Source organism: Lutra lutra, chromosome 9 (genome assembly GCF_902655055.1).
Source record: "Lutra lutra chromosome 9, mLutLut1.2, whole genome shotgun sequence".
NCBI classification, from domain to species: domain Eukaryota; kingdom Metazoa; phylum Chordata; class Mammalia; order Carnivora; family Mustelidae; genus Lutra; species Lutra lutra.
The window spans coordinates 31,730,531-31,757,180 of record NC_062286.1 but is presented as its reverse complement, the minus strand read 5'-3'; the positions used below and the strand labels follow the sequence as shown (position 1 = coordinate 31,757,180).

Below are 26,650 nucleotides of genomic sequence, written 5' to 3'. Positions count from 1 at the left end.
AATCATAGAAGGGAGGTAAACAATCATAAGCTTGTTTGTAAAAATCTTGGGACCTGAAGGATGGGACAGGGCAAAGCTAGGTTGAAACCCAAACTCTCACACACCTCCACTGGGGCCTATTTCACTCCTATCGCCTGACAACTTCCGGGTCTTCCCCAATTTACTGTATTTACATAATCATACATCAAGGACAAAAAAAAAATTCCAAGGCTTTTGGTTGCTGCTTAAATGTCACGTTATTAGAAAGGCTTCCCCTGGGGCGCCTGGGTGGCTCAGCGGGTTAAAGCCTCTGCCTTCCGCTCAGGTCATGATCCCAGGATCCTGGGATCGAGCCCCACATTGGGCTCTCTGCTCAGCAGGGAGCCTGCTTCCTCCTCTCTCTCTGCCTGCCTCTCTGCCTACTTGTGATCTCTGTCTGTCAAATAAATAAATAAAATCTTTAAAAAAAAAAAAAAAGGCCTTCCCTACCACATGTGTAAGAGCAGGACCCAGCGTCCACTGCCCGCCTGCCTTCCACTGCTTTCTTCTTCTCCCTCGCATTTACCAGCAAATGACAATAACCATCTTTTTCTTTGTCCCCCCGCCATCTTGGCCCGCCATTTCCACTTCATGAGGGCAGGGGCATTTCTATTCACTCTGCGGTCCCTGAGGTCTAACACAAGATCTAGCCCAGAAAAGCTGTGAATAAATAGGTGTTGAATAAACGAATGAACCAATATTGTAGTTCAGAGAGACCAAGTCAAACCCGACCAGCAGGACTTGCAATACAAACTAAAGATGAAGCATATAATGGTGAAGAAGATCAGAACTGAAGGACTACATAGAGATCAGCCTGCCAAACCTGTTGCCTCATGAATAAATAAAATGAGGTCGAGAGGTGGAGTGACTGGACTAAGTCCTAAGCTCCTGTTTGGAACCATAATATTAAAATGGCTTGCCCAGAGGCCCCGGTTACACCTGCGGGAGCCAGATTCTGGAGCTCACATGGGCAGCTGTAGCCTCGCTCCAGCTGTGGGCCAGGGGAGCCTGCTTGACACTCTCAGGCCTGAAAACAGGGTTAGAGCTGGATGACGGAGCTGTGCGGGCACCTATCTATCAGAGGCACTGCAAGAGCCCTGGGAATGGGAGAGCGAGAAAACTGTATTTGTCAGGACTTCTCCCAAGGAAAGTATCTTGTGTGATTGAAAGGAATGCTTCGATAAACATGGTGAGGGTATGTGGGTGAGTGGGTGTGTTTGGGGGTGGGGATGATGGGGCATCCTAGGTGCGGTCTTCTTTTCTTCTTTTTAGATTAGAATTAGGCTCCATGCTCAACGTGGGGCTTGAACTCACAACCCTGAGATTCACCGTCCCATGTTCTCCCCACTGAGCCAGCCAGGCGCCCCCATAGGTGCAGTCTTGAAGTCACCAAAAAGCCTTCTAAGAAAGGTGAGTTGGGTTTCCTTATGTTTGTTTTGCTGAGCGCTGTGGTATGAGGCAGGAGTCGAACAGCCTGGATCTGGGCTGGGTGGCCCAGTACTGCCCTGGAGGGCTCCTTTCTCACTCTTCCTCCCTGAGGGGTTCTCCTTGTCCTTGACTCAAATGTTCAATATTGACAGCAAATCCATTTGAATGAGTGTCAGATTTACAAGCTGCCTCGGGTCTCTTGACCCTTAATTTTATATACCAGGAGCCCCTTCTCACCAACTCCTCTCGGATCTGCTAATCACAATCTCATCCTATCCTCTCAGGCATTCTTCTCCGGAACCTTGGAGAGGCTGCCTGGGCAAGGCTACCGGCATGTCCCTGGGCCGGCTAATGTTGCTACTTGTAACAGCTAACACCAGAACAAGTTGAACTTACTTGATTTGTTTCTCTATTTCATAGTATTTCAAATAAACCTTTATAGTAGTTAGTATGTGTGATATAGTGATATAGATGTGTAGATGATCACAGTTCATACATTTCATTGAACACGTGTCCTCTGTACCTTTGTTCCTCCCATTCTCTACGCCTCAAGTATCTTTCCTCCCCTAAAGAAGTATTCCTCATCCTTCAATGCTCAGTTCAAGCACTTCCCTATGAAGCTAACCCTGGTCCTCCAAGTCATCTTTAGTCAACCCCTCTCTTCTACTGCATTCTCAGATCATATCATGAGTATCTCTCCCTGCTGAGAGTGATTGGCTGTGGTCCCCACGTCTGACAGCCATGCAAAACTGTCCATTCCACTAGGGCAGGAACCATTTCTTTCTTTTTTTTTTTTTTTAAGATTTTATTTGTTTATTTGACAGAGAGAGATCACAAGTAGACAGAGAGGCAGGCAGAGAGAGAGAGAGAGAGAGAGGGAAGCAGGCTCCCCACTGAGCAGAGAGCCCGATGCAGGACTCGATCCCAGGACCCCGAGATCATGACCTGAGCTGAAGGCAGCGGCTTAACACACTGAGCCACCCAGGCTCCCAGGAACCATTTCTTATTCATAGCCATAGTGTCTGGGCATCTGGTTCTTACCAAACCAGAGTGCTGGACTTTAAACTTCAGGATAAAGTTAGATCATCTCCCTATATGACAATTTTACTTAATAATAAGCAACATAAAAATTATTATATATTCTTAAATGCTGAGATATCTTATAAAGGGGCATGCAAAATTAGCTCGGCTTTTAAAAGATAAATACATTTATATTATTTGTTCACATTCATCTGAGGTAGTTTGAGAACTTTTTGTGATGAGTACGCAACACAAGTTTGAGTTTAATTTAATTCAATTCCAGAGGATGTGGATGGTTAATGAATTTTTTTTCCCAAAAGCAGACAATAATAGGTAAAAGGGTACAAACTCTCAGTTATAAGATGAATAAGGTCTGAGGGTCTAATATATAACATAGTGACTATAGTTAATTTTACCATATAACTGAAAATTTCTAAGAGAGCAGAACTTCATGTTCTCACACACACACACACACAAAGGTAAATATGTGAGGTATTGGATGTTTTAATTAACTGATTGGGGGAAATCCTTTCATAGCATTTATACATAACAGATAAGCTAGTTAAATACACTACAGTTTTATAATTTTAACTTTATTCATTCATAGTAATAGCAAGGAGATGCATTTTGGTTTTAAATTAATAAGCTCAAAAAGGCAAGCTGGAAAAATCAATACTATTTCACCGAAAATTATAAATTTTATTTCAACAAAAATTTGCTATCTAAACATGGGACTGAGAAATCTTTTGGAGCAACTACTCTTTGGCAAAGATCAAATGCCTCTTTGTATTTGAAAAGATTTTTATGATACATCATACAAAACTGCATATTCAATATATGGATAAGCTTGGTCTTCAAACTCCTGCAGTGTCTGATAAGTAAAATTTTAAATGAATAATAAATATTTATCAAGTAAATATCCTTGAAATGTTATAGTCTTGCCTCAATTATGAAGTCATTGCCAAGTAGTAGGAGGCAAAACAAAATTGGATTTTTTGCTAGGTATATTAGGTTAAGACCCAAAAAGAAATGAACCAGATATGGCATTATTTGTAAGCCTTGCTCTAAATTGCATTACTTTGCAACCTGAATTACAAAAATAATTATAAAAGGAATGCATACACTCAGTGTAGAAATACTGGGAAACTGGCCGATTTTACCATCTTTCTCTTTTCTACTCTTTGCAGGTGGAAGAGTTGATGGGAAAACAAGTCATCCATCAGGAGTTACTGGAGGACAGCAGAAGGCATGGGGGTCTGCAGACCAGGAGTGAGTGATATGCCCTGACAGACACTAATTTGATTGTGCCTGGGACTCACTGCAGTGAGGGGGCAGACGTACTGCCCAAATTTTGAGTTTTATCTTACACACACAGTCTCCAAACTTCATTCTCCTAATTTCCTTTGCAAAAGGAATGACCTTGTAATGAATTCCATCCCATTTTTAGCAATGTGTCTTTTTAATAGCATATTGTTTCATCACTGATCCTCCAGCAAGTCTGAATCAAATGGTCTTATCTCCTTTTTCTATCTTATCCTGCCATCTAAATTATTATTCCCATGATCACTTATTCAGTCATGCGTTATTTATAGTTCTCTTACCTACCTGTGAAAATCTTAATCAGAGTCCTTCAGGGACTCCTAAAGATCAAATGTCCTAACACAGCAGACCTCTGCTTTCTGATCTGGCCTCTCCCCAGCTCTCCAAACTTCTCTTCGGTCACTCCCCTATCACAAAGAGAGTACTGTGGATTCCTATCTTTTCTAGCCTCTGGTTTTAGAGGATTGTTCCTCAGTGGACATCCTTCACTTACCCTGTGCTAGCTGGCAAGCTCCTTGTGTCCTTCAAGAGCCTGGGCAAGTATCACTCGTCCCTGTCTTTCTTGACATGTCTCGCTAAAAGTAAGCACTTGCTTTTTAGTGCTGCCATAGCATTCTGTCCACACTTTCATTATAGTATTTATGTTAAATTATTAATTTGAGTCTCTTACTTCTACCAGAGGCAGGGCCCCACATACTCTCAAGGTGTCCATGAATCCCCTGAATGATAGGCAAAATCTTATGTAGGTTCATTTTCTGCTGGGGAGAAGATTCAGAGCTCACAACAGACTCACACCAGAGTCCATATTTACCCTGTCAAAACCAAATTAAGAACCTCTGTACTAGACCATGAGTCCTAGGAAAAACAAAATAAGTTCTATACTCTGAATCTCTACAAGTAGATGCCTAATGTTAGCTGAATGAACATTTCAGTTATTATTTAGACTATATATTTATATTAGTAGATATAGAATAAAGTAAACTTCCTCCATTCATTGTTGTTTTTAAGAAAGTAGGAAAGTATGATACAATAAAAAGTACCTTGGTCAGAAGGAAAGATATGGAAACATTTATGCCAAACTACTAACAGTGGCTATTCTTGGAAAGAAGGATGGGGTAGGGGTGGGATGGGCTTTCAAACTTTTCTTACACCCTTGTGTCTTTTTTTTTTTTTTAAGACTTATTTACTTATTTGAGAGAGAGAGAGAAAAAGTGCACACAAGTGGGGGGAGGGGCAGAAGGAGAGGGAGAGAGAGAATCCTCAATCCTTGCTGAGGTGGAACCCAACACGGGGCTCGATCTCAGAACACTGAGGTCATGACCCAAGCTGAAATCAAGAGTTGGCTGCTTAACCGACTGAGCCACCCAGGCGGCCCCTTTACTCTTCTGTCTTGATCAAGTTTGTTTTACTTCATGTTCTTTTTAATTTTGAAACTTAAAAATAGTGTTTTAAACCATAGGACTTTCTTCTTAAGTTCATGAGACATCTAGCTTCAAATTGCAGGTCTGCTACTTATTTAGTTTTGTGCCCCTGGGATTACTTACCCTTTATAAGCCTACATTTCCTCATCTGTAAAATGAGGATAATGCTTACGTAGTCCACATAGTTATCATGCCACAAAGCCCAGCATGAAGTAGGGACTCAGTAAATATTAGTGGAATGCAAATTTTGTTGTCCTTAAGGTTTTGTTTGTTTTGTTTGCAATCCAAAATAGAAGTCAGTGAAATATAGTTCATTATTATCTCAATACTGTAAGCATTCATACATTCAGTAAAAGTCTGATATAACATGGCTAGTTTATAAGGTGGCTGTTAGCTCTGATTGCTAACTAATAAGGAATCCCATGATATATTTGCTTGTTTTTAAACATAGAAGGGTTGGGGCACCTGGGTGGCTCAGTCAGTTAAGCATCTGCCTTTGGCTCAGGTCATGATCCCAGGGTCTCTGCTCAGTGGGGAGTCTGCTTCTCCCTCTTTCCTCTGCCCCCCCAACACCTGTGCTTGCGCATATATATATATATATATATATATATATATATATATATATAAACAGAAGCATTACGAGAATCTTAAGCAATTTATAAATGAAGTGCAAGTACTGGTTTAAAAACTAAGCTCTCAGTTCACCTGTGTGGTCACTAGAAAGAAGTTCTTTGCAATTTTCACTCACCTTGTGGCCTGTCTCTCCCGGTAGACATCACATCATGTTTTATGAAGTCTTTCTGATTTTTCTAGAGGTTCTACAAGAAATAAAAATACCATTGATAATGATAGGTACCTTGTAATTTATACCATCCTTTGCTTTAATAATTTTATAATGAAAGGTTTTCATTGTACATTCAAGAGATTGCTATTAAAAAATTTCTAATCAACAAGAGTTGATTAGACTCTAAACAAGAGAGTAAAATTTCTTGTTTCCTTTAGTCTTTGCATTTTCAAGTTACTTGGTGTTGAGTGGGCACGTTCACCTCAGTATTTATATCTTTGGGCATTTATATCCAACAGCTCCGGACTAATAAAAACAAATTCCTATGTATTTAAAATCAGCTAGAGTACACTGACATTCAAAGTAAGCAGTTCATCTGACCCTAAAATACTGAAAGCCACACATATAGAGATTTTCCTGAATATCCCACATTAAATGAAGTCACCTACTTCAAGCGACAAGTGAAATAGGTTCGTAATGGGTTTTTCTGTAGGGGCTAATTGAGGTGATCCACAGCCAAAATTAAGTAGAAATCCATTTGGAAAATACCCCATGAGTATATGGGGGTTTTTAGTTTTATTTTGTTTTGTTTTGTTTGAGTAATATAGCAGGTTTCAATAAGCTTTATGTTTTGTTTTTCATTATTTCATTATCTGAAGCTTCTTGGGCAGTTTGGCGAAGTCACGGAATCTTTCTGGGCACCCACTTCTTGATCTGCACAGTTGGCATAAATAATAATAAACATGCAGAAGTGGGGATTAAGGGAGATGAAGGCTGGGGGCCCAGAAGCTAGAACATGGGCAGTAGGGGTATCAACAAATTACTGAGTCGCCTTCGGCATTATGTCAAATTCCCCTCCTTTATCCAAAGAGAATCTATGTTTATTCCCAGCTTGGCTTGCTCTTTTTTTCCTCTGAACTTTACAGAAAATTTTTCTTAAAAGGTTCCTTCTTTTGCCTAACGCTGCTCTTTGTCCTGAAGGAATCTAAGAGGCAGTGCTCTGTCAGATGCTGCTCGTTGCTACCCAGTGTCCCTCTTTCTTTAGTAACCCAGTTTATAAGCCACATTCTCCCTTTTCCTTCACAGCTAGGTGTAACCACAAGACTAGATCCTACCCCTGAGGTAGAAGTAGAAATATGAGTGATCTCTGGGAAGTTTCAAAAGAGAACACGCATCTTTTTTTTTTTTTTCTATTCTTCCTTCCCACTGCTGGGACACAAATGAGATAAGTGGAGTCTGAGCAACCTTCTTGGACCAAGAGGGATACACTAAGGGTGGCAGAACAGCAGAACAGAAGGACCAGGGTCCTTCACACAAGAACCTGCTTTAGCAGCTCTGGACTGCCTACCTGGGGCCTTTTTTTTTTTTTCCCTTAAGATTTTATTTATTTGTTCGACACAGAGAGAGAGATCATAAGTAGGCAGAAAGGCAGGCAGAGAGAGAGGGAAGCAGGCTCCCTGCCGAGCAGAGAGCCTAATGCGGGGCTCAATCCCAGGACCCCGGGATCATGACCTGAGACGAAGACAGAGGCTTTAACCCACTGAGCCACCCAGGCGCCCTTCCTTTTTTTTTTTTTTTAAATAGGCTCCATGGCTAGTGTGGAGCTTGAACTCACAATTCTGAGATCAAGAGTCACATGCTCCACTGACTGAGCCAGTGAGGCAGCCCTAGGCTTTTTTTTTTTTTTTTTAACATAAGAGAGAAACTTTTAGCTTGTTTAAGGCACTGTTATTTTGTTTTTCCATCATATATGGATGAACTCAAGCTTACTAATATGCTGGTCCTCTAGGAAAATGTCTAGAACCAAGAAGCATTCTTAATTCTTGAAAGTTTTCTCTCCTCCAAGCCGGTGTGTCCCTTCTACTTAATAACAAAATTCTCCACTCTTCAGAAGCCTCTAGAATGTCACTTCAATCCTTGTCTTTACCTTTCCCCCTTCCAACACCCATATTTTGGACATTATACACTCATTTGAGCTCTGTAGATAAGAACTTGGAAAATAAGGGCCTTCTACCAGGGAAGAAAGAAGGAAGTTTTGCTAAAATTAAGTTTTCAGCTTTTTTTGTGGATTAAAGGGAAAACAGTTCATTTCAATTGAACAATCATTTATTAAGCACATACCATGTAAAAAGTACTGTGCCAGGTGTTGGGAGAAATATAAAGATGAGATTTTTCCTCCTTCAAGAAGACACAATGGTAACTGTAGCATGGGATGGATTGTAAAAAATGTAATCAGAAAAATATAAAGTTCCTAAAACTTTCAGAGGAAAAAAGATAAATTCCAGTTATGGGGATTACAGAAAATTTCATGAAGAAGATAGAATTTGAGGGGCACCTGGGTGGCTCAGTTGGTTAAGTGTCTGATTTCATCTCAGGTCAGAATCTCAGGGTCCTGGGATCAAACCCGGCTCCGGGCTCCCAGCTCAGCAGGGAGTCTGCTTGTCCCTCTGCCCCTTCCCCAACTCATGCTCTCTCTCCCTCTCAAATAAATAAATGGAATCTTTTTTAAAAAAGAGAAGATAGGATTTGAACTGGGGTTTGAACAATATGTAGAAATGGTAAAAAGAGGCTCAGCAAAGGAACAGAGGTAGAAAGTCACAAGGCGTAGGTCGACTGAGGGATTCCAGGATTCTAGGGCTCATGAAGGGTAGAGTAGGAGAAAAAGCTAGACTGACTGACTGGGGACAGACACCCAGGCTGTGAATGAATATCTTCTTGGGGGCCTGCTCTGCAGAGGGGAGAATAAGAAGACACTGAAAGTTCTAAACAAGAGAGGAGCCAGCTCACATGTCTTCAGTAAGAAGATGCCTCTTATAGGTGCCCCTGCAAAGGGAAGCCCCCTGCAGAGAGGCCACTTTCAGTAACCCAAGGACAAGGTAGTGACGGTCTGAATTAGGGAAGCAACTACTGGAAAGGATAGAAGACACAGATAAAAGCAACGTCTCAGAGGTTATTGCTTGAGCTAAATATATACTTTGCCTGGGAAAAGGATTTGGATTGTAATTCTCAGATTCAGGAGTGAAGAATATAGCCCTTAAGGAATTTTTAAAATTACACTTATTTGAACTGGCAAAACTAAAAGGAGGGTGAATATGCTGTGAACTTTCTGGCTCTACAGTTTTAGCAGAGCCTTAACTTTTTTTAATCCTCAGATGTCAGCTGGGAGTGCACAGAATAACCGGCTGATGGGGAAAGAGTAGTGAAAAGTATCTTCGTGGGGCTCCTGGGGGTACAGTCAGTTATGCAGCTGACTCTTGGTTTCGGCTCAGGTCATGATCTTGGGGTCATGAGATCCAGCTCCGAGTGCAGCTCTGCGCTCAGTGAGAAGTCTGCTTGGGATTCTCTTTCCCTCTCCTTCTGCCCCTCCTGCATATTCTCTCTCTCTCTCTCACTTCTAAAATAAATAAATCTTAAAAAAAGAATGAAAGAAAAATATCTTAGCAAAGAAATGGAACCATCCCTTCTTTCCCATGGTTCATCCTCTGCCCAGGTATGCCAATAAATAGCAGGTGTCAGGGCACCTGACACCGTAAGGTTCTTGCACTTCTCCCCAGTTACCCCTTTACCACCCTTATGCACCATCTCTACCCATCTCACCCACCCTCGTACTCCGTAAGGAATCCAGTGAAAATTTAATAAGAAGAGGAAGCTTTCTAGAGAGCATAAGAATTTTCTATTATGTGTCTCTCCATTGCTCACTAAAATCATGCCAGCATGGCCTGAGGAGAAATGGGAAGAGCTGGCACAGACCCATATAAGGTCATTGTATTCTCAAATATCTTTGAGATAAGTAACCCTTGTCCAAAAAAATCTTAAAAAGCTACTTCCTCATTCCCAGGAGATAAATTCTAGAGCCTTCCTCAAATGAAAAAAATTGAGCATGCCGCTTTCTCTTTTTATTTTTCTATTTTAGGACGATTTAAATGGGTGTTAATACCTACTAAGCTCTTAATAAGGGCAGGAGCAGATAACAAAATAATCAGAAGAGTATCCTTTGTAAAGTTTAGCAATTTATGGTTTGGTTCATCTTATTTGGGGCACTGGAAAGCACCTTACAAATAAAGTAATGAGGATTTTTTCTTCCACGATTCCCAAAGGTGATTTTTGGCACTCTTGGAAGCACAGATGATTAATCAAGTCACTGGGGGACAAGCGGCAGTAATGTGATTGTCAAACTATGGATATTGATCAAACTGTGCTTCATTCTCCTGTAATGTGTGTGTGTGTGTGTGTGTGTGTGTGTGTGTGTTAGGAGATGGTCAGTGGGAGAATCGGTACTTTCAACATTGTCCCTGAGAGAAGATTAGCAGGAATTATTAAATATTATTATAGTTCATAAAAATTCAAAACCTGAGAAAAATATTGAGGAACTCATACCCCAGTCCCTAAACTCAAAATCAGAAGGTTCTTAACCTGGGGGCATAGATTAAAATTCAGACCATCTGTAAATCACCTGGCATTGATTGATTTTACAATTTTTTTTTTCGCCAGAGAGGAGGGAAAAAAGGAAGACTTTGTGCTTGCCTCTTGTTTGGAGTTTACTGCTATGTTGATATTCTCTCTTATATACAGAGAAGAGAGGAAAAGGAAGGAGGAGGAATAAAGAGAAACCAGGAGTTTCATCAGTTCTGTCCCAAATCAAATCAACCAAATTATATGAAATTTGTACAAGATATTTATCTGTTAACTTTTATATTGTATTTGTATTAAAATTTAACAATAGTATAGTATGATCATCTTCCTTGCAAAAGCCTCTGAGGTTTCAAACTGGTTTAGATGGTATTTTCAGAGTCCGTAGTATAACAAAAATGTAGATATTAATTAAATTCAGGGAAGCTGTTTAGAATAAATGTGTCCAAAAATCTCTCTAGTATAAATTTCTGATTATTTGTGTTAAAACCTTCAGAAGTACCTTCAATGAAATGGCTATACCATTTCCAGCAATACAATTTTGTATTGAAAGGAGCTATTTAAAAAGACAGAGGGTAATAAAAAGACATACTTCTTTATTTTCAGAATACTAGTTTCAGCAGATAAAAACCCATATGATTCCAATACTAATTAAAATGGAATGCTATTCTTGCTTAAGTAAATAATAGAAAGCTTTCAAGTGAAACCTGATTCTTCTCATCATGCTTCCAAAACCCCACAAAGAGTTCAGAATTGTTTCATTAATGTCCCTGTGTAATTAATCAACACACATTCTGTACATAGCGGAATGAACTTTGATAGAATCCTCTGTCCCTTTTCTATGTTACAAAAGGCATTCCTAATCTTTTTAATTCTTTATTCTTAATCCCAAAGAGGCATATACATGTTGGATTTATCTGCCTTGTAAATAAAAAAACCTGTCACCTTTTCTTTCAGATTGCTCTCAAAATTAATTCCACTTCAAATTAATACATAAATATCGAACACTCTGTAGTCCCCAAACATTTCATTAGTGACAACGTGCAAAGGCAGATTATGACATAATTTAAAAATTAAGCAAGAAAATAAATGAATATTTTATAAATTTTATAACTTTTAAATAGTTATTTCTTTAAATGAATATTTAAATTTCTTTAAATAAATGTCACCATGGTTTGAATCTAAATTAGTAAGGATATATGGGATTTCTTCTTTTATGAAAATATTTCCCCTGTCAATGCCTTTCAAAGCACATAAAAGCACACACTTACCCCATGTTGCTTGCTGTGGTTATATCATCCTCAGATCAAGGCTTATCTGGATTCTAAATTAATTTAAAGGTTATAAAAAAAAAAAAAAAAGCAGGAGAGGTTTGACTTCCCCGGAAACGAGATTGTCATATGCTAACTAGGCTTTTAAATGAGGAAAACTAGTGTCTCTTCTAATTATATAAGCTTCAGGTCAAATTCTAGCATCAACTAATCAACTGAACTGGATTTACTTTCAAGGAGTAAAAGAAAGCTGTTAAAAAGGAATTAGTTTTTTATCCTAGAAAACTGGGAACTTGAGCATTAAAAAGTTATTTCTATATCAATACAAAGCTAAAGATTTTTAAAGCAAAGTATTTACCTTGTTACCTTAAGTACTTTTAAAGAAAAATATCAGGGAAAATTTAGTTTGCCATAAAACAGGTATTTTTCTATATTTTCCAGAAGTTTTGAAATTGCATTATATGTCCTTTCCTGAAAACATCCTCTCACTTTGTCTTAATTTGTATAAATTCCAGTAAGTAGTATTTACTCCTAAAACATACCAATTAGTGCTAACCAACAAATCCAAAAGTGTCTAATTTTAAAAATTTATCTTTGAACAGTTAGAAATAGGGTATTTTGAAATTAAATACATAATCTATGGTTATGGGAAACTAACCAAAAATACCATTTTTACTTATATTTTAAAAGACATTTCAACCCAGATTTATAGTAGTACAACAGAAATTTTTAAAAAATTTAGCAATGACATATTGAGAAATACAAATTTCCACAGGATTTTGAATGAAGAAATATGATATGGAAGTTACTGTTTATAGCATTTTTGGTCATTTTTCAGAAAAATAGTTTCAACAACCACTCAGGTCTTTATTGTAATTTTTAATATGTAGCTGTCATGTACTCTTCTGGTAATTTTTAAATTGTATTATCTAGAAGGTAAAAAAGCTTCCTTGACATAGAATACATGAGGACACATAGATCTACTTTTCAAAAAATTGTAATATAATTCACATAGCACAAAAATTGCCCTTTGTGAACAAGTCAATGGTTTTAATGTTCATGAGGTTGTGCGACCATCAGCACTAATTCTAGAATATTTCCGTCACCCCTGAAAAAACCCCATGCCTCCCAGTTCTTTCCTCCCCATGGCAACCACTCATCTACTCCCTACTCTATGGATTTGCCTATTCTGGATATTTCACACAAAGGCCACACAATATGTGGCCTTTTGTGACTGGATTCCTTCACTTAATATATTTTCAAAGTTCATTCATGTTGTAGCATGTGTCAGTATTTCATTCCTTTTGATGGCTGAAAATATTCCTTTATATGGATATATACCACATTTGGTTTATCCATTCATCGGCTGATGGACATTTGGGTTGTTTCTGATCTTGAGCTGTTATGAATAATGCTGCCATGAACATTCCTATACAGGTCAATTTATTTGGGGGACATAGTTAGGAATTGCTGGGTCATACTGTAACTGTATGTCTAACATTTTGAAAAATTGTTCAATAGCAGCTGTACCATTTTATATTCCCACTAGAACTGTTGGCAGTTTCCAATTTCTCCCTATCATTGTCAAGCTTTGTTATTGTCTGTCTGTTTTAATATAGCCATCGGAGTGATTGTGAAGTGCTATCTTATTGTAGGTTTAATTTGCATTTTCCTAAAGAGTAATGATTTAATTTGCTTATTAGACATTTGCATATCTTCTTTAAAGACATGTCTATTCAAATCCTTGCTCATTTTTTAATTGGGTTGTATTTTTATTTATATGTATTTAAATATGAGTTCTTTATATACTCTGGAATCTAATCTGTATCAGATAAATGATTGGTAAATATTTTCTCCCGTTCTGTAGATTCTTTTCATTTCCTTGATAGCTTCCTTTAACACACAGATATGCTATTTATTTATTTATTTATTTATTTATTTATTTATTTATTTTAACACACAGATATGCTTTTTAAAGAAGACAAAACTCAGGCACAGGATTGGAAGTTTCCTTTGCCAAGATTTAGATAGTTCTGGGGCACCTGGGTGGCTCAGTCGTTAAGCGTCTGCCTTCAGCTCAGGTCATGATCCCGGGGTCCTGGGATCAAGCCCCGCATCGGGCTCCCTGCTTGGCAGAAAGCATGCTTCTCCCTCTCCCACTCCCTCTGCTCATGTTCCCCTCTTGCTGTGTCTCTGTCAAATAAATAAATAAAATCTTAAAAAAAAAGATTTAGATAGTTCTGCTATGTTTATTAAAATGAATCACATAATTTATTTTATTTTTTTAAAAAGATTTCTTTCTTTCCTTCTTTGAAAGAGAGAGTGTGTGTTTGCATGCATGAGAGCAGGAGGAGAGGCAAAGGGAGAGAGAGAATCTTAAGTAGGCTCCATACCTAGAGCAGAACCAGATGCTGGCCTCGATCTCATGACCCTGAAACTATGACCTGAGCCAAAATCAAGAGCTGGACACTCAACTGACTGAGCCACCCAGGCATTCCCATATAATTTATTTAAAGTAATTATAAGATGATGAAAATAAAGTTCAAAAAGGCATTGAGAGATGGTTTTATTGGCAAAATTATGATAGAGAGGTAGTATATGAAGTTACTTAGGTGACTAAGTTTTCCTTATAACTAAAAAGTTCAGTTATCACATTAAAATTTTAATGCAAAATATACTACATGTGGAGCTTTAGTCTCAGGCCTGGAGCAGCAGTGAAATGAAAGTTACCACACCATTCTAGTCCCTGGATGTCAGTATATTGTCCTTCACCTTCCACCCTGCAATAGTGAAAAACAAATTTGTTTATTAACCAAGACCAAGAATTTACAGTCCAGGTATAAGATTGTCTAACATATTACACTCTACACCTGAAGAATTATATCTTTCCACTTTCAAACTTTGATTTAAAATTCAGAATCCTAAAAATAAAATAAAATAAGAAAATTCAGTATCCTGCTTTTATAGTGTACCAAAACCATTACTATTCCAAACAAACATTGTTGTTATACAAATTTTGGTGTCTAAGATTTTAGGACCACACACACTAAGTTTACACAAAACCAAACAATCAGTTAAAAAATGAAAAGTCCAGGGGCGCCTGGGTGGCTCAGTGGGTTAAGCCGCTGCCTTCGGCTCAGGTCAGGATCTCAGAGTCCTGGGATCGAGCCCCACATTGGGCTCTCTGCTCAGCAGGGAGCCTGCTTCCTCCTCTCTCTCTGCCTGCCTCTCTGCCTGCTTGTGATCTCTCTGTCAAATAAATAAATAAAATCTTAAAAAAAAAAGAAAAGTCCATATTAGTTCATTCATTTATTCAACAAATATTTATAGACCATCAACTATGTGTGAGGTGCTGTGTGAGCTATGTGGGGGTTTTCTTGGACTCTTGGGAGTAGTGAAAGTGTACTTCACATAAACAAACAGACCTTATGCCATGGGTTGGATTTTTTCCCTTCATTAACATCAGTGGAAAAAATTTGTGTCATCAGCTCAGACTTGGGAGTCAAAAAAGGTGAACGCTCTTCTGCCTTCCTCAAAATGTATTTATATCAACCACTTCCTAACAATTAGGTTGCATTTTCAATTCTGGAAATAAAGGGATATTTATAAATGAACATGAGCCTCTGGATGACATGGGATGGTATTCAGTGCAAAGATTAAGCTTTTAAAAGTATGCATTTGGGGCGCCTGGGTGGCTCAGTGGGTTAAAGCCTCTGCCTTTGGCGCAGGTCTGATCCCAGGGTCCTGGGATCGAGCCCCGCATTGGGCTCTCTACTCAGCAGGAAGCCGGCTTCTCCCACTCTCTCCTCTCTCTGCCTGCCTCTCTGCTTACTTGTGATCTCTGTCTGTCAAATAAATAAATAAAATCTTCTAAAATAAATAAACAAATAAAAGTATGCATTTGTTTCATTTCATTTTTATTTTTCCTTCAAGCATAAGCCCAGAAAGGACAACAGTGAGTACATTTCTACAATTCAAAAACTAATTTTGCTTACATTAGAAAAATTAGGTTAGTAAAAATACACACATATATCAGGTCAAAATCCAATAAACAATAATGAAATTATCCCCCAAGGCTGCTTTTTAAAAAATTTATCAGGATAGTGTTGTCTGTGTGGCTCAGTTGGTTAAGCATCCAACTCTTAATTTTGGCTCATGGCCTCAAGGATGTGAGATCAAGCCTGGTGTCGGGCTCCATGCTGGGTGTGGAACCTGCTTAAGATTCTCTCTCTCCCTCTCTCCCTGCCCCTGTCTCTTTCTCTAAAATTAAGGGGGAAAAAAGTTTATGAGGATATTTCTTTTTTTTTTTTTTAAGATTTTATTTATTTATCTGACAGAGAGAAATCACAAGTAGGCAGAGAGGCAGGCAGAGAGAGAGGAGGAAGCAGGCTCCCCGCTGAGCAGAGAGCCCGACGCGGGGCTCGATCCCAGGACCCTGAGATCGTGACCTGAGCCGAAGGCAGCGGCTTAACCCACTGAGCCACCCAGGCGCCCCTATGAGGATATTTCAAGTCAAAGTAATTTTGGGTCTAAATTTTCTCAATAATTGTGACAAACTTTCCATTTCCAAGCTGATGGCAAAAAGTTCTATAGCAATAGGAGAGATAAGAAGAAATAAAAGTCTAATCAATTATCAACAAGAATATTTTCTTTTGGAAGCTTATGATGGTCTTAGCCTCTCTTTATAACATTTTCCCTAAAAAATAACCCAACAATTCTTTTCTTTTCTTTTCTTTTTAACAGAGAGGGAGGGAGAGAGGTGGAGGAGGGGCAGAGGGAGAGAGAGAATCGTAAGTAGCCTCCATGCCAGCTCAGAGCTCAGTGCAGGGCTCAGTCTCATGACCCTGAGATCATGACCTGAGCTGAAATTAAGAATCTGATGCTTAACCAACTAAGCTACCCAGGCGCCCCTAATCAAACAAGTCTTAATAAATATATTATAAATATATTTTAATGAAATATATTACAAAAGAATAAATAGCATTGACTAAATAAAACAGTTAAGCAAACATACCTGAAAAGAACCTTTTAGAATGACAATGACTTTTTATTTTAAGCCTACCTATTTTCATTGAAGTTTCCAGTATACTTTGCCCCATTTGGGAATGTATAAGTCCCCAATCCATGAAACATATTGTCCTTAAAGTGTCCTTCATACACTGCTCCTGAAAAATGCTCAAGTCTTCCAAAACCATTCATCTGTTTGTAACAAAGGAAATGACGTCAGTAACTAACATTCAGTTTCCCTAGAATACTTAAAAAATGTACATATATGTCTATCATCTACTTAGTTATTATTTAATCTATCACTGTATCACCCTTTTTTTCCACAAAAATAAGACAACATCCACCATTTCTCATTGTCCTTCAAATGCATCTCTTTCTGAAGCCCATTAAGTCTAATGTCCTTGAGCTGGGGCATTTGAACACCTAGGGGGTCAGGGATGATGATAATAGGGTCCTCAAGATATCTTGAACATATCAAAAAATCTTAAAGGATAGCCAGTTTAGTTAGCACAGGAAACAGTACAAAGAAGTTGTTAGGAAGAAAAATTTGTATTCATGCAAACCTGGTTTCATCACTCACTGGGCAAGAAACCTAAGCCTGATTTCTCTCATTTGTAAAATAGGAGCATGAGTGGTACCTACCTCGTGAGATGCTATGAGGGTTAGATGAGTAAATTATGTAAAGCATTTAGTTTACTCAGTGAATAGGAGATGAGAAAGATGATAATAAAGATGACAGGAGGCCTGGCTGGCTCAGCCAAAGGAGCATGTAACTCTTGATCTTGGGGAGGGGGTTAGCTGGGGGGGGGGGGGGTGAGTTTCAGCCCCCAGCCACCAAGCAGAGATTATTTAAATCAACAAAACTTTAAAAAAAAATGACAAGGGGTGCCTGGGTGGCTCAGTGGGCTAAGCCTCTGCCTTTGGCTCGGGCCCTGGGATTGAGTCCCACATCAGGCTCCCTGCTCATTTAAAAAAAAAAAAATCTAAACAGCATGGAGGTTCCTCAAAATGTTGAAAATAGAACTACCCTTGACCCAGCAATTGCACTGCTGGGTATTTACCCTAAAGATACAAACGTAGTGATCCGAAGGGGCACGTGCACCCGAATGTTTATAGCAGCAATGTCTACAATAGCCAAACTATGGAAAGAACCTAGATGTCCATCAACAGATGAATGGATAAAGAAGATGTGGTATATATACACAATGGAATACTATGCAGCCATCAAAAGAAATGAAATCTTGCCATTTGCGACGACGTGGATGGAACTAGAGGGTATCATGCTTAGCGAAATAAGTCAATCGGAGAAAGACACTATCATATGATCTCCCTGATATGAGGGAGAGGAGATGCAACATGGGGGGTTAAGGGGGTAGGAGAAGAATAAATGTAACAAGATGGGATTGGGAGGGAGACAAACCATAAGTGACTCTTAATCTCACAAAACAAACTGAGGGTTGAGGGGGGAGGGAGATTGGGAGAGGGGGGGTGGGGTTATGGATATTGGGGAGGGTATGTGCTATGGTGAGTGCTGTGAAGTGTGTAAACCTGGCGATTCGCAGACCTATACCCCTGGGGATAAAAATATATGTTTATAAAAAATAAAATTTAAAAAAAAAATCTTAAAAAAAAATGACAAACCCTGTATGACTTTAATATCACTCCTATGTTCACATCAGTTATTTTTACTGTATAGTCTACTCACATGTGTTTTTCATTAATGGTGAAATGTCAGGAATCACTTAAGCAATAGGCTTACTTATCCGCTATCAATATTACAACAACAATACCTTGTCATCTTTCCAGCTTCCTTTATAGACAATCCCATTAGGAGTGGTATGAATACCTATTCCATTTCTCTCAAAGATTCCAGAAGATGTTCTTATACAGTCACCATCTAAACAAGAGAGAAATATATTGTAATCCATTATGAATGGGAACCTTGTTTGATTAGGTAATAAAGTATTTATGTTCAGGACTAATCACAACTGCATCCCTACGGGTCTCTTTGGCTCCCTAGCATTGAAACCAATGAGGCCAGAGATAAGGAGCTCCATGGACTTAGAAGGTCTTGATTTTGTTTTTTTTTTTTTTTAAGATTTTATTTATTTGTCAGAGAGAGAGAGAGAGCGAGCACAGGCAGACAGAGTGGCAGGCAGAGTCAGAGGGAGAAGCAGGCTCCCCATAGAACAAGGAGCCCGATGTGGGACTCGATCCCAGGACGCTGGGATCATGACCTGAGCCAAAGGCAGCAGCTTAACCAACTGAGCCACCCAGGCGTCGCTTGATTTTGTTTTTAAGTTTATTTATTTATTTGTTTAAGTAATCTCTTCATCCATCATGGGGCTTGAACTCCTGACCCGAAGATCAAGGGTTGTATGCTCTTCTGACTGAGCCAGACAGGTGTCCCTTAAGTCACATAACCATTAAAAAACACACCCGACAGGAAGACCGACAGATCCCATACATGGGTTCCCAAGGCATACTATCTAGACTTAACATTACAGTTTAAATTTAAAATCTGGGAGTGCCTGGGTGGCTCAGTCGGTTAAGCAGCTGCCTTCAGCTCAGGTCCTGATCCCAGGGTCCTGGAATCGAGCCCCACATCAGGCTCCCTGCTCAGTGAAGAGCCTGCTTCTCCCTCTCCCTCTGCCTGCCACTCTGCCTACTTGTGCTCTCTCTGTATCTCTGTCAAATAAATAAATAAAATCTTTAAAAATAAAGAAATACAAAATCTGTCCATCTATTAGTATTTCTGTGTCATTTTGTTTAATGGAGTTAATATCCCAATACTAGTTTTACAAAATTTATAGTCTCATTTTTTTACTGTTAAGCTATTTAATTTTAGTCTAGATAGAAAAAGTAATTGAAATGTATGCTTACCATACTTGTCTCCATTTGGAAATATAAAGTTTATCTTATACACTTCAGCAGCTGTTTTAAAAGATTTAAGAAAAGTCAGATAAACTTAAATATTTTTATGTGAAAAGACCTTGTAACAAATGTGCTTTAAGAGCCAACCAAACTGGGGCACCTGGGTAGCTCAGTGGGTTAAAGCCTCTGCCTTCTGCTCAGGTCATGGTCTCAGTGTCCTGGGATCGAGGCCTGCATCGAGCCCCGCATTGGGCTCTCTTCTCAGCAGCGAGCCTGCTTCCCCCCCCCACCCACCTGCCTCTCTGTCTAGTTGTGATCTCTCTCTGTCAAATAAATAAAATGGGTAAAATCTTAAAAAAAAAAAAAAAGAGCCAACCAAACTGACTCACTTCATATGATCACAAGCATATCATGATTACTTGGCATTCCCATTTTCTAGTATAGGGCCCTGGGGAAATGAATAACTTTGTCTAGATAATCTATTTTTATTTATTTGTTTATTATAATAGCTTTATAAATATATAATTCACATACCACAAAACTTACCCTTTAAAAGTATACAATTCAATGGTTTTTTAGCATATTCAGACATATGCAACTATCACCAGAATCTAATTTTATAATGTTAGCAGTTAGTCTTCATTCCCCTGGTTTCGACTCCCATGTCTTCTTTACCCCCACCCACCTCACCCCAGCCCCAGCCCCAGCCCCTGGCAACCACTAATCTACTTTCCATCTCTATGGATTTGTCTATTCTGGCCATTTCATATAAAGGAGTCACACAGTCAATGGTCCTTTATGATTGGCTTCATTTACTCAGCATAATGTTCTTAGGGGTTCATCCATGCTGTAACAAGTAGCCATGCTTTTTGCCACCAAATAATAACCCCCTGTACAGAAATAACAGTTTGTTTATTCATTCATCAATTGGTGGACAGCTGGGTTGTCTCCAGTTTGGGCTGTTATGAAAACGTTGCTATGGACATTGATGTGTCAGTTTTTGTGTGGTTATATGTTTTTCTCTCTCTTGGGTAGCCTATATGACCTATTGATGTCCTCACAGAGGTAAAGTGGAGTGAGGAATTGGCAAAAGGAGGGAATAGAAAATAAAGATAGTAAATGATAGTAGGGAGACGTAGGGGTGAGGTCGTCTAAACAGAATGCGATTAGAATGGAGACCAGGTCAAAAGAAAGCATTGAGGGAATCTATGCCTCAAAGCCCTGGGACATTTAGTGGACTAAATCACTAGATATTATTTTTTCCAATACCAAAGAAAAACATAGAGAAGATAAGTAAATTCTAACTTCTGGGACAACAGAGTCTACCAGAATATTACTCAAAAGTGTGGCTCATGCCTCAGAATTACTTGGGATGCTTGCAAGTTCCTATACTACTAAATCAGAATCTCTATGGATGGGGCAAGAGGACTGACATTTTTACTTAAAAATTAATTTAGGTGTCAATCGAGAAAGACTGGAGGCTCATCCCCTTTGAGGAAATATAACACAATAGGTAGAAGACTTTAAAATACTGTAACATCCTCAGAGAGTAAGGGAGAGTGTAGTATCCTTGAGACCGAAATAGGTGGTTATGAAAAAGAACCAATTAGCAATCTAGGAGATGAATAACATTAATTGGTGTAATGACTGAATAGCAGAATGGATACAGCTGAAAAGTAAATTGGTGAACTGGAATACAAAGTTGCAAATTTTTCCCAGAAAAAGGCACACACAAAAGAGACAGCTATCACTTGAGCAAAGCCTTTCTTATGTCCCCTATCCCCCAGACTCGTCTAGGAGTCTCCACAGCGCCCCGGGCTGATCCCTACTATTGTACTTAGAACCCTGTTAAAATAACGCTTTGGTGCTGGAATCTCCAATCTCAATACCCAGCTCGTCTAGGTCAAGGATCAGGGATTAGTCAAATGTTTTTTTTCTCACTCTAGCGTCCAGCATAGTACTGAGTTGTAGGTGCTTAGTACTTGTAGGTAGGAACTGAACGTCTAGTGAATGAATGGCACAATCTTTAAATGCTTATTAAGCACGGCACATAAGTTGATCATACAAAAAAACCAAAATGTTTTCCAATGTCCTTAAGTGGTTCCACATTTGAAACGTTGTAATGTTAGAGCGAGAGGGAATGTAAGACATGGAGACCATCTAGTACCACAGAGGAAACTGAAATCCGGAGAGGATGTTATTTGCCTCAGATGTCACGACAGCAAATCGACGGCCGAAACACAGCTAGAATCCAGGTGTTCTGATTTCCAGGCCAGGGGTGGGGGTGTGGGGTTCTCCGTGTCCCCACGTCATCCCCGGTGTAGACGATCAGGAAATAAGTCACAACCACACAGGCGCTACCAGTGGTCACGCTCAGGCTTAATGCGAGTTCTACTTAGAGGTGACCTTCCCGGCTCGGGGCATTGGGAGGAGGGGCACTCACTTGACAGAGGTGTGCCGCAAATATTTTCTTGACTCTGAGGTTCCTCCTGGGCCGCCAGTTCTGTGGCATTGAGGGCAAGGAGCGCTAACTCCGCGCGGAGCGCGACTCGGTCGCCGGGGCGACGAGGCACCTCTCACCCGGAAGCGAATATGCGAGGGCCGACGCGGAGCCAATCGGAAGGCAGCGGGTTGTGCTGCCACAGCTGGCCGCCGCGGAGCCGCTCCAGGTGAGATCACAGTGGGTGCCGAAACCCCAGCGGGACCCCTTCGGCTTCCTCCTGACAGCCGCCCCGGGAAGCGGCGCTGCGAACCCGCCATGGCCTCCCCCTTCCGCGGACAGGGGATGTGTGCGTGTGTGCGTGGTCCGCGCGCCGCCCTGGTTGTCAGTGTGCGGACCCTGCTGCCGCCTCCCTCTCCGGGGGTGGTCAGGGTCTGAGGAGCATCCGGCCGGGGGGCATCCAGGCAGGCTGGCTGGGGCGGGTGAGTCTGTGCTAGCAGGAACCCGGGTTGTCCGCACCGGGGCTGGAGGCGAGGGAGCTGATTTCAGCTACGAGAGGGGTTAAGTGTTGCGTTGAAGAGGCTCGGGTTTCCTTTCCTGTCTCTTGTCGGCGTCTGGAACTGAGTATATGATGGAAGAAAGGTACCAGGTGTAGGTATTTGCGTGGAGCTGGATGTATGGGGTCAGTCAGAGGTTTGCCTGGAAAGGGAGGGTGTGTGATCAGTTTTCAGTGCCCTGTTTGGTGATTCTGTTCCTGGGGGCCTGTTCTGGGTGTGAAACAAAGGATCCTCTTCGAGCCAAACTTAGGTCCCTGTGTCCACGGTGAAGAAAAATAGTTGGAATCTTCCCAGGCTAAATGGACTAGAATAGAGACATTTAATCCGCGTAGATCATACAACCTGATTCTCATTCCCTTGAAGACATCTGGGGTGAGTCGTATTGGTACAGCCAGCAGTCTTCCTTCAACATTTTGAGAGCAGATCTCAGATGAGGTTGTAAAGTTGACATTTTCTGGGTTGGTGTGAGACAAGTTGTTGCTCGTTTATTTAGGCAAGCTAGCTGGGGCGTGGTCTGGTTGGCTAGCCACTCTTTAAAAATCAAAGCACATTATCTTCTTGCTTTTTTCCTAGTATATTTTACTTACACAAACTTACCTGGACTGGGTGTTTTTTGAGCTGAATCTGATTTGTATATCCTTTACCTTTTTCTGAATCCTAGAAGTAATAGATAATTACTGATGCACAACTTTACAGAATTTCAGTTTGCCTGATTGTTTTGGTCTCCTGCTAAGCTTTTAATGACCCTAAGTTTTGTGGGTATAAGTACCACTGTTTTTACAGAAGAATTTGAGGTAGTTGGGCTTCTTATTCTTATCTAAGAGATCTGGAGTCAGGAAACTTGCAATGAAGGGATTTGAAATTTGTATTGGAAATGTGTATTAATCATTTTTTATTTTCCATATTTTATTCTGTTTTGACACATCGGGGACCTACCTGGCCAGGAAGAAGCTGCCCTTCCTAGGGATAGCTAATTCACCCTGACCTGTGAACACACCTTTCATATGCAGACCAACCCCCACCACCTACCTCCTTTATCATAATTTTTGCACCCCAAGCCAATTCCTCCCTCCCCCTAAATCAACCCAGGGCCAGGTCATAGGCAACTAGGCACAGCCCCTCTGCCCCAAAGCCTGCTGGGATTATTTTAACTGGCCAGTCCTAAACTGTTTACTCTGCCCTGCCTTTCCTGCGGAAACCCTAAGAAAGGCTGTGGCTTTTGCCTTCCCCTGGCTCCTTTGTGCCTCCTGACTGACACCGGTGCTTCCTCCTGTGGACCTGGCCTGCCGTGGCACGGCGCACCTCTCTCCTTTCTGGCCAAATGGTGAATAACATTAAACTTTTCTTTTGGTGGCATTGATCTCTCCTTTATAAATTAAGACCCAGGCACAAATCAAAGGAGGTCTTGTTTATCACTAAACCTTGAATTGAGGAATTGAAGATACAAGGTACATGTGTGTGGTGAGGAGGAGGAGATACGGTAGGAAGCATTTGGCTTTGGTGTCAAACAGATTGCTTCAAACCCTGGCTCCAGACTTTGCTTCTATACATTAGGTGGCATTAGACATGTCATATAATTATCTGTGCTCTAGTCTCCTCCTTTATAAAATGTAGAAAATTATCTTTACCATACTAGATTTTTAGAGGTTTAAATGAAATAATCTTACCTTTCCCCTTAATGCAGACTTGTTTGCTCAACTACCTTCAATAGGTCTCCATGTGAGTATCTAATTGGCATCTCAAATGTCACAGATCCAATGAACTTGTGACACCCTCCCCAATTTTTTCCTCCCCAGTATTCCAGTTCTGAACACGTGACACCACTATTTACCCAGTTAACGTAGGCTAAAAAATCTCACAGTAATTGTAGACATTTCTTTCTCATACTTTTCATCTCATTCATCTACATTTAAAATACATTCAGAATCTGTGACCACTTTTCAACTCTACTGCTCCCATCCTAGTCCAACGCATTGTATTTTTTCTGTATTTGCTCTGCCTGAACAACTGCAGTGATTTCCTAGTTGGCATCCTGGCTTCTCCTCACTTTGCCCCCTCCCCCGCCACCCCAACCCCCGCCCCCGCAGTCTCTTTATTCTTCGCATAGCAGCTAGAGTAATTGTGTTTTTTTTTTTTAAGATTTTTTATTTATTTGTCAGAGAGAGAGAGAGAGTGCACAAGCAGGCAGAGTGGCAGGCAGAGGCGGAGAGAGAAGCTGCCTACTGAGGAAGGAGCCCAATTCGGGACTGATCCCAGGACCCTGGCATCATGACCCGAGTTGAAGGCAGCGGCTTAACTGACTGAGCCACCCAGGCATCCCTAGAATAATTGTTTTAAAATGTGAGTCAGTCCTAGCCATCTTTTGCCTCAGCTCTTTAGAGATTGCCTATCATATTTAGAATTTTAAAAAATTTCCCCCCCAATTTTTTTTTCCAAGTCACTTTTAGTTAAACAGATTAAATTCTAGCTTTTTTAAAATCTAAAGCTATGGGGCACCTGGGTGGCTCAGTCATTAAGCCTCTGCGTTCAGCTCAGGTCATGATCCCAGGTTCCTGGGATTGAGCCCCACATCAGGCTCCCTGCTTGGCGGAAAGCCTGCTTCTCCCTCTCCCACTCCCCCTGCTTATGTTCCCTCTCTCACTGTGTATCTCTCTGTCAAATAAATAAATGAAATCTAAAGCTACATAAAACCCAAAGCAATCTATTTTTCTATCTGAGAAAAAGCTTCTTTTTTCCTATCTAAACATAATTCTTGGCATTGAAGTAATCTGAATTCACGTGATATACGCTGTCAAACTTTTCCAAAATACTTAAAGCCCTGCTTTGGAGAGAAATTCTCATGTTACAATACATATTTACATATTTTTTCTCAAAAACTAATGACACATTTATGAGGTTAATAGGCATGTAATGGGACCATGATACTACTAATGATACTAAAATGAAAAGCAATTCATTAATACAAAGCGTTCCTGTATGGTACAGTATGAAATGGAATCACAGAATCTCTGTACATACATGAATCACCAAAAGAAATAAGCTCACTTTAAGATTCATTCTTTTGTTTGGAGCAGAGATGGCCAAGTTGTGATGTATAACAAAAATATTGTGTATAAAATCTTCAAAGTCAAGTATTAGCCTAAATTGGCAATAACTACAACTTAAGAACCAAACCCAACCAGATCTTTACTGTGGCAATGCAACCTTAACTTTGTGGCCTGCCCGCTTTACTGAGGTAACAACCCCTTCTCTCTTGCCTCTCCTCACAGTGCTCCCCCTGTCTCCAGCTTTTTCTTGGCCTTCTCTGCTCTCTGACCTCATCTGCTCTCTTCACTTCAGTACGGACCCATCAGACTTCTTACTGTTTGTCCAGCTCAGTGCGTCGAAGATGTTCTGGACCTGGCACCTTCCCCTCGGAATATTCTTTTCACAAGTATTTCATGGCTCATTCTCAGTTTGTTCAGGTTGTCTGCTCAAACATGATCTCACAGAGGCCTTACCTGACTACTCTCTTGAAAATAACAGGCTTGGGATTTTTCTTTTTCTGTACAGCATTTAACTGGCATTATCTGTTTATTTATTTGCATCTTACCCTTTGAAGATAAGCTTCATGAGGAATTTTGTCTTCTTTGTTGTTATATCAGTTGTTGGCTCATGTATTCTGGTGCTCTGTTATTAGGTGCATATATATTTATCATTGTTATATCTTCCTGATAGATCAGCCCCTTTATCATTATGAAATGTCCTTCTTTATTTCTAGTAACATTTTTTTTTTTGCTTTAGTTTATTTTGTATGATATTAGCACAGTCACTCCAGCTTTCTTGTGGTTGCTGTTCGCATAATTTATCTTTTACCATCTGTTTTCTTTCATTTATTTGTTTCTTTGAATTTAAAATGATAAATAAATAGCATATAGTTGGATCATTTTTTAAACTGAGGTATAATTGACATATAACATTAGTTTCAGTTATATAACATAATGTCATTTGTATATATTGTGAAACGATCACCACAGTAAGTCTAGTAATTAGCATCCACCACCTTACATAGTTAGAAAAAAAACTTTTTTTCTTGTGATGAGGATTTTACAATTTATTCT

At 40.0% G+C, this 26,650-nt stretch overlaps 3 protein-coding genes across 14 annotated transcripts in view; 1 reads left to right on the top strand and 2 right to left on the bottom strand.

The window, feature by feature from the left end:
* The window catches only part of ARHGEF33 (Rho guanine nucleotide exchange factor 33), a 119,163-nt gene extending 106,322 nt beyond the window's left edge, over positions 1 to 12,841 (bottom strand). For 9 of the 12 annotated variants that reach the window (XM_047746773.1, XM_047746770.1, XM_047746774.1 and 6 more), the window contains exons 1-2: positions 11,673 to 12,841; positions 5,956 to 6,025 (exon numbers count right to left, since the gene is read on the bottom strand). The gene's annotated coding sequence lies outside the window, so the exon portion shown is untranslated. The remainder of the gene's footprint in view (positions 1 to 5,955; positions 6,026 to 11,672) is intronic. The other 3 variants (XM_047746780.1, XM_047746782.1, XM_047746771.1) reach the window with 2 other exon arrangements.
* A 1,123-nt stretch (positions 12,842 to 13,964) lies between these two features.
* MORN2 (MORN repeat containing 2) lies at positions 13,965 to 26,116 on the bottom strand. The gene is made up of 8 exons (XM_047746937.1): positions 26,051 to 26,116; positions 23,148 to 23,207; positions 22,248 to 22,542; positions 21,997 to 22,128; positions 19,563 to 19,613; positions 18,470 to 18,576; positions 16,735 to 16,871; positions 13,965 to 14,452 (listed from the first exon to the last, which is right to left on the bottom strand). The coding sequence occupies exons 1-8, from the start codon at positions 26,114 to 26,116 to the stop codon at positions 14,350 to 14,352; spliced, it is 951 nt and encodes a 316-aa protein (XP_047602893.1). The 3' UTR covers positions 13,965 to 14,349.
* DHX57 (DExH-box helicase 57) overlaps positions 22,186 to 26,650 on the top strand; it is a 56,085-nt gene continuing 51,620 nt past the window's right edge. Inside the window, 1 exon segment of the mRNA XM_047744701.1 lies at positions 22,186 to 22,222. The gene's annotated coding sequence lies outside the window, so the exon portion shown is untranslated.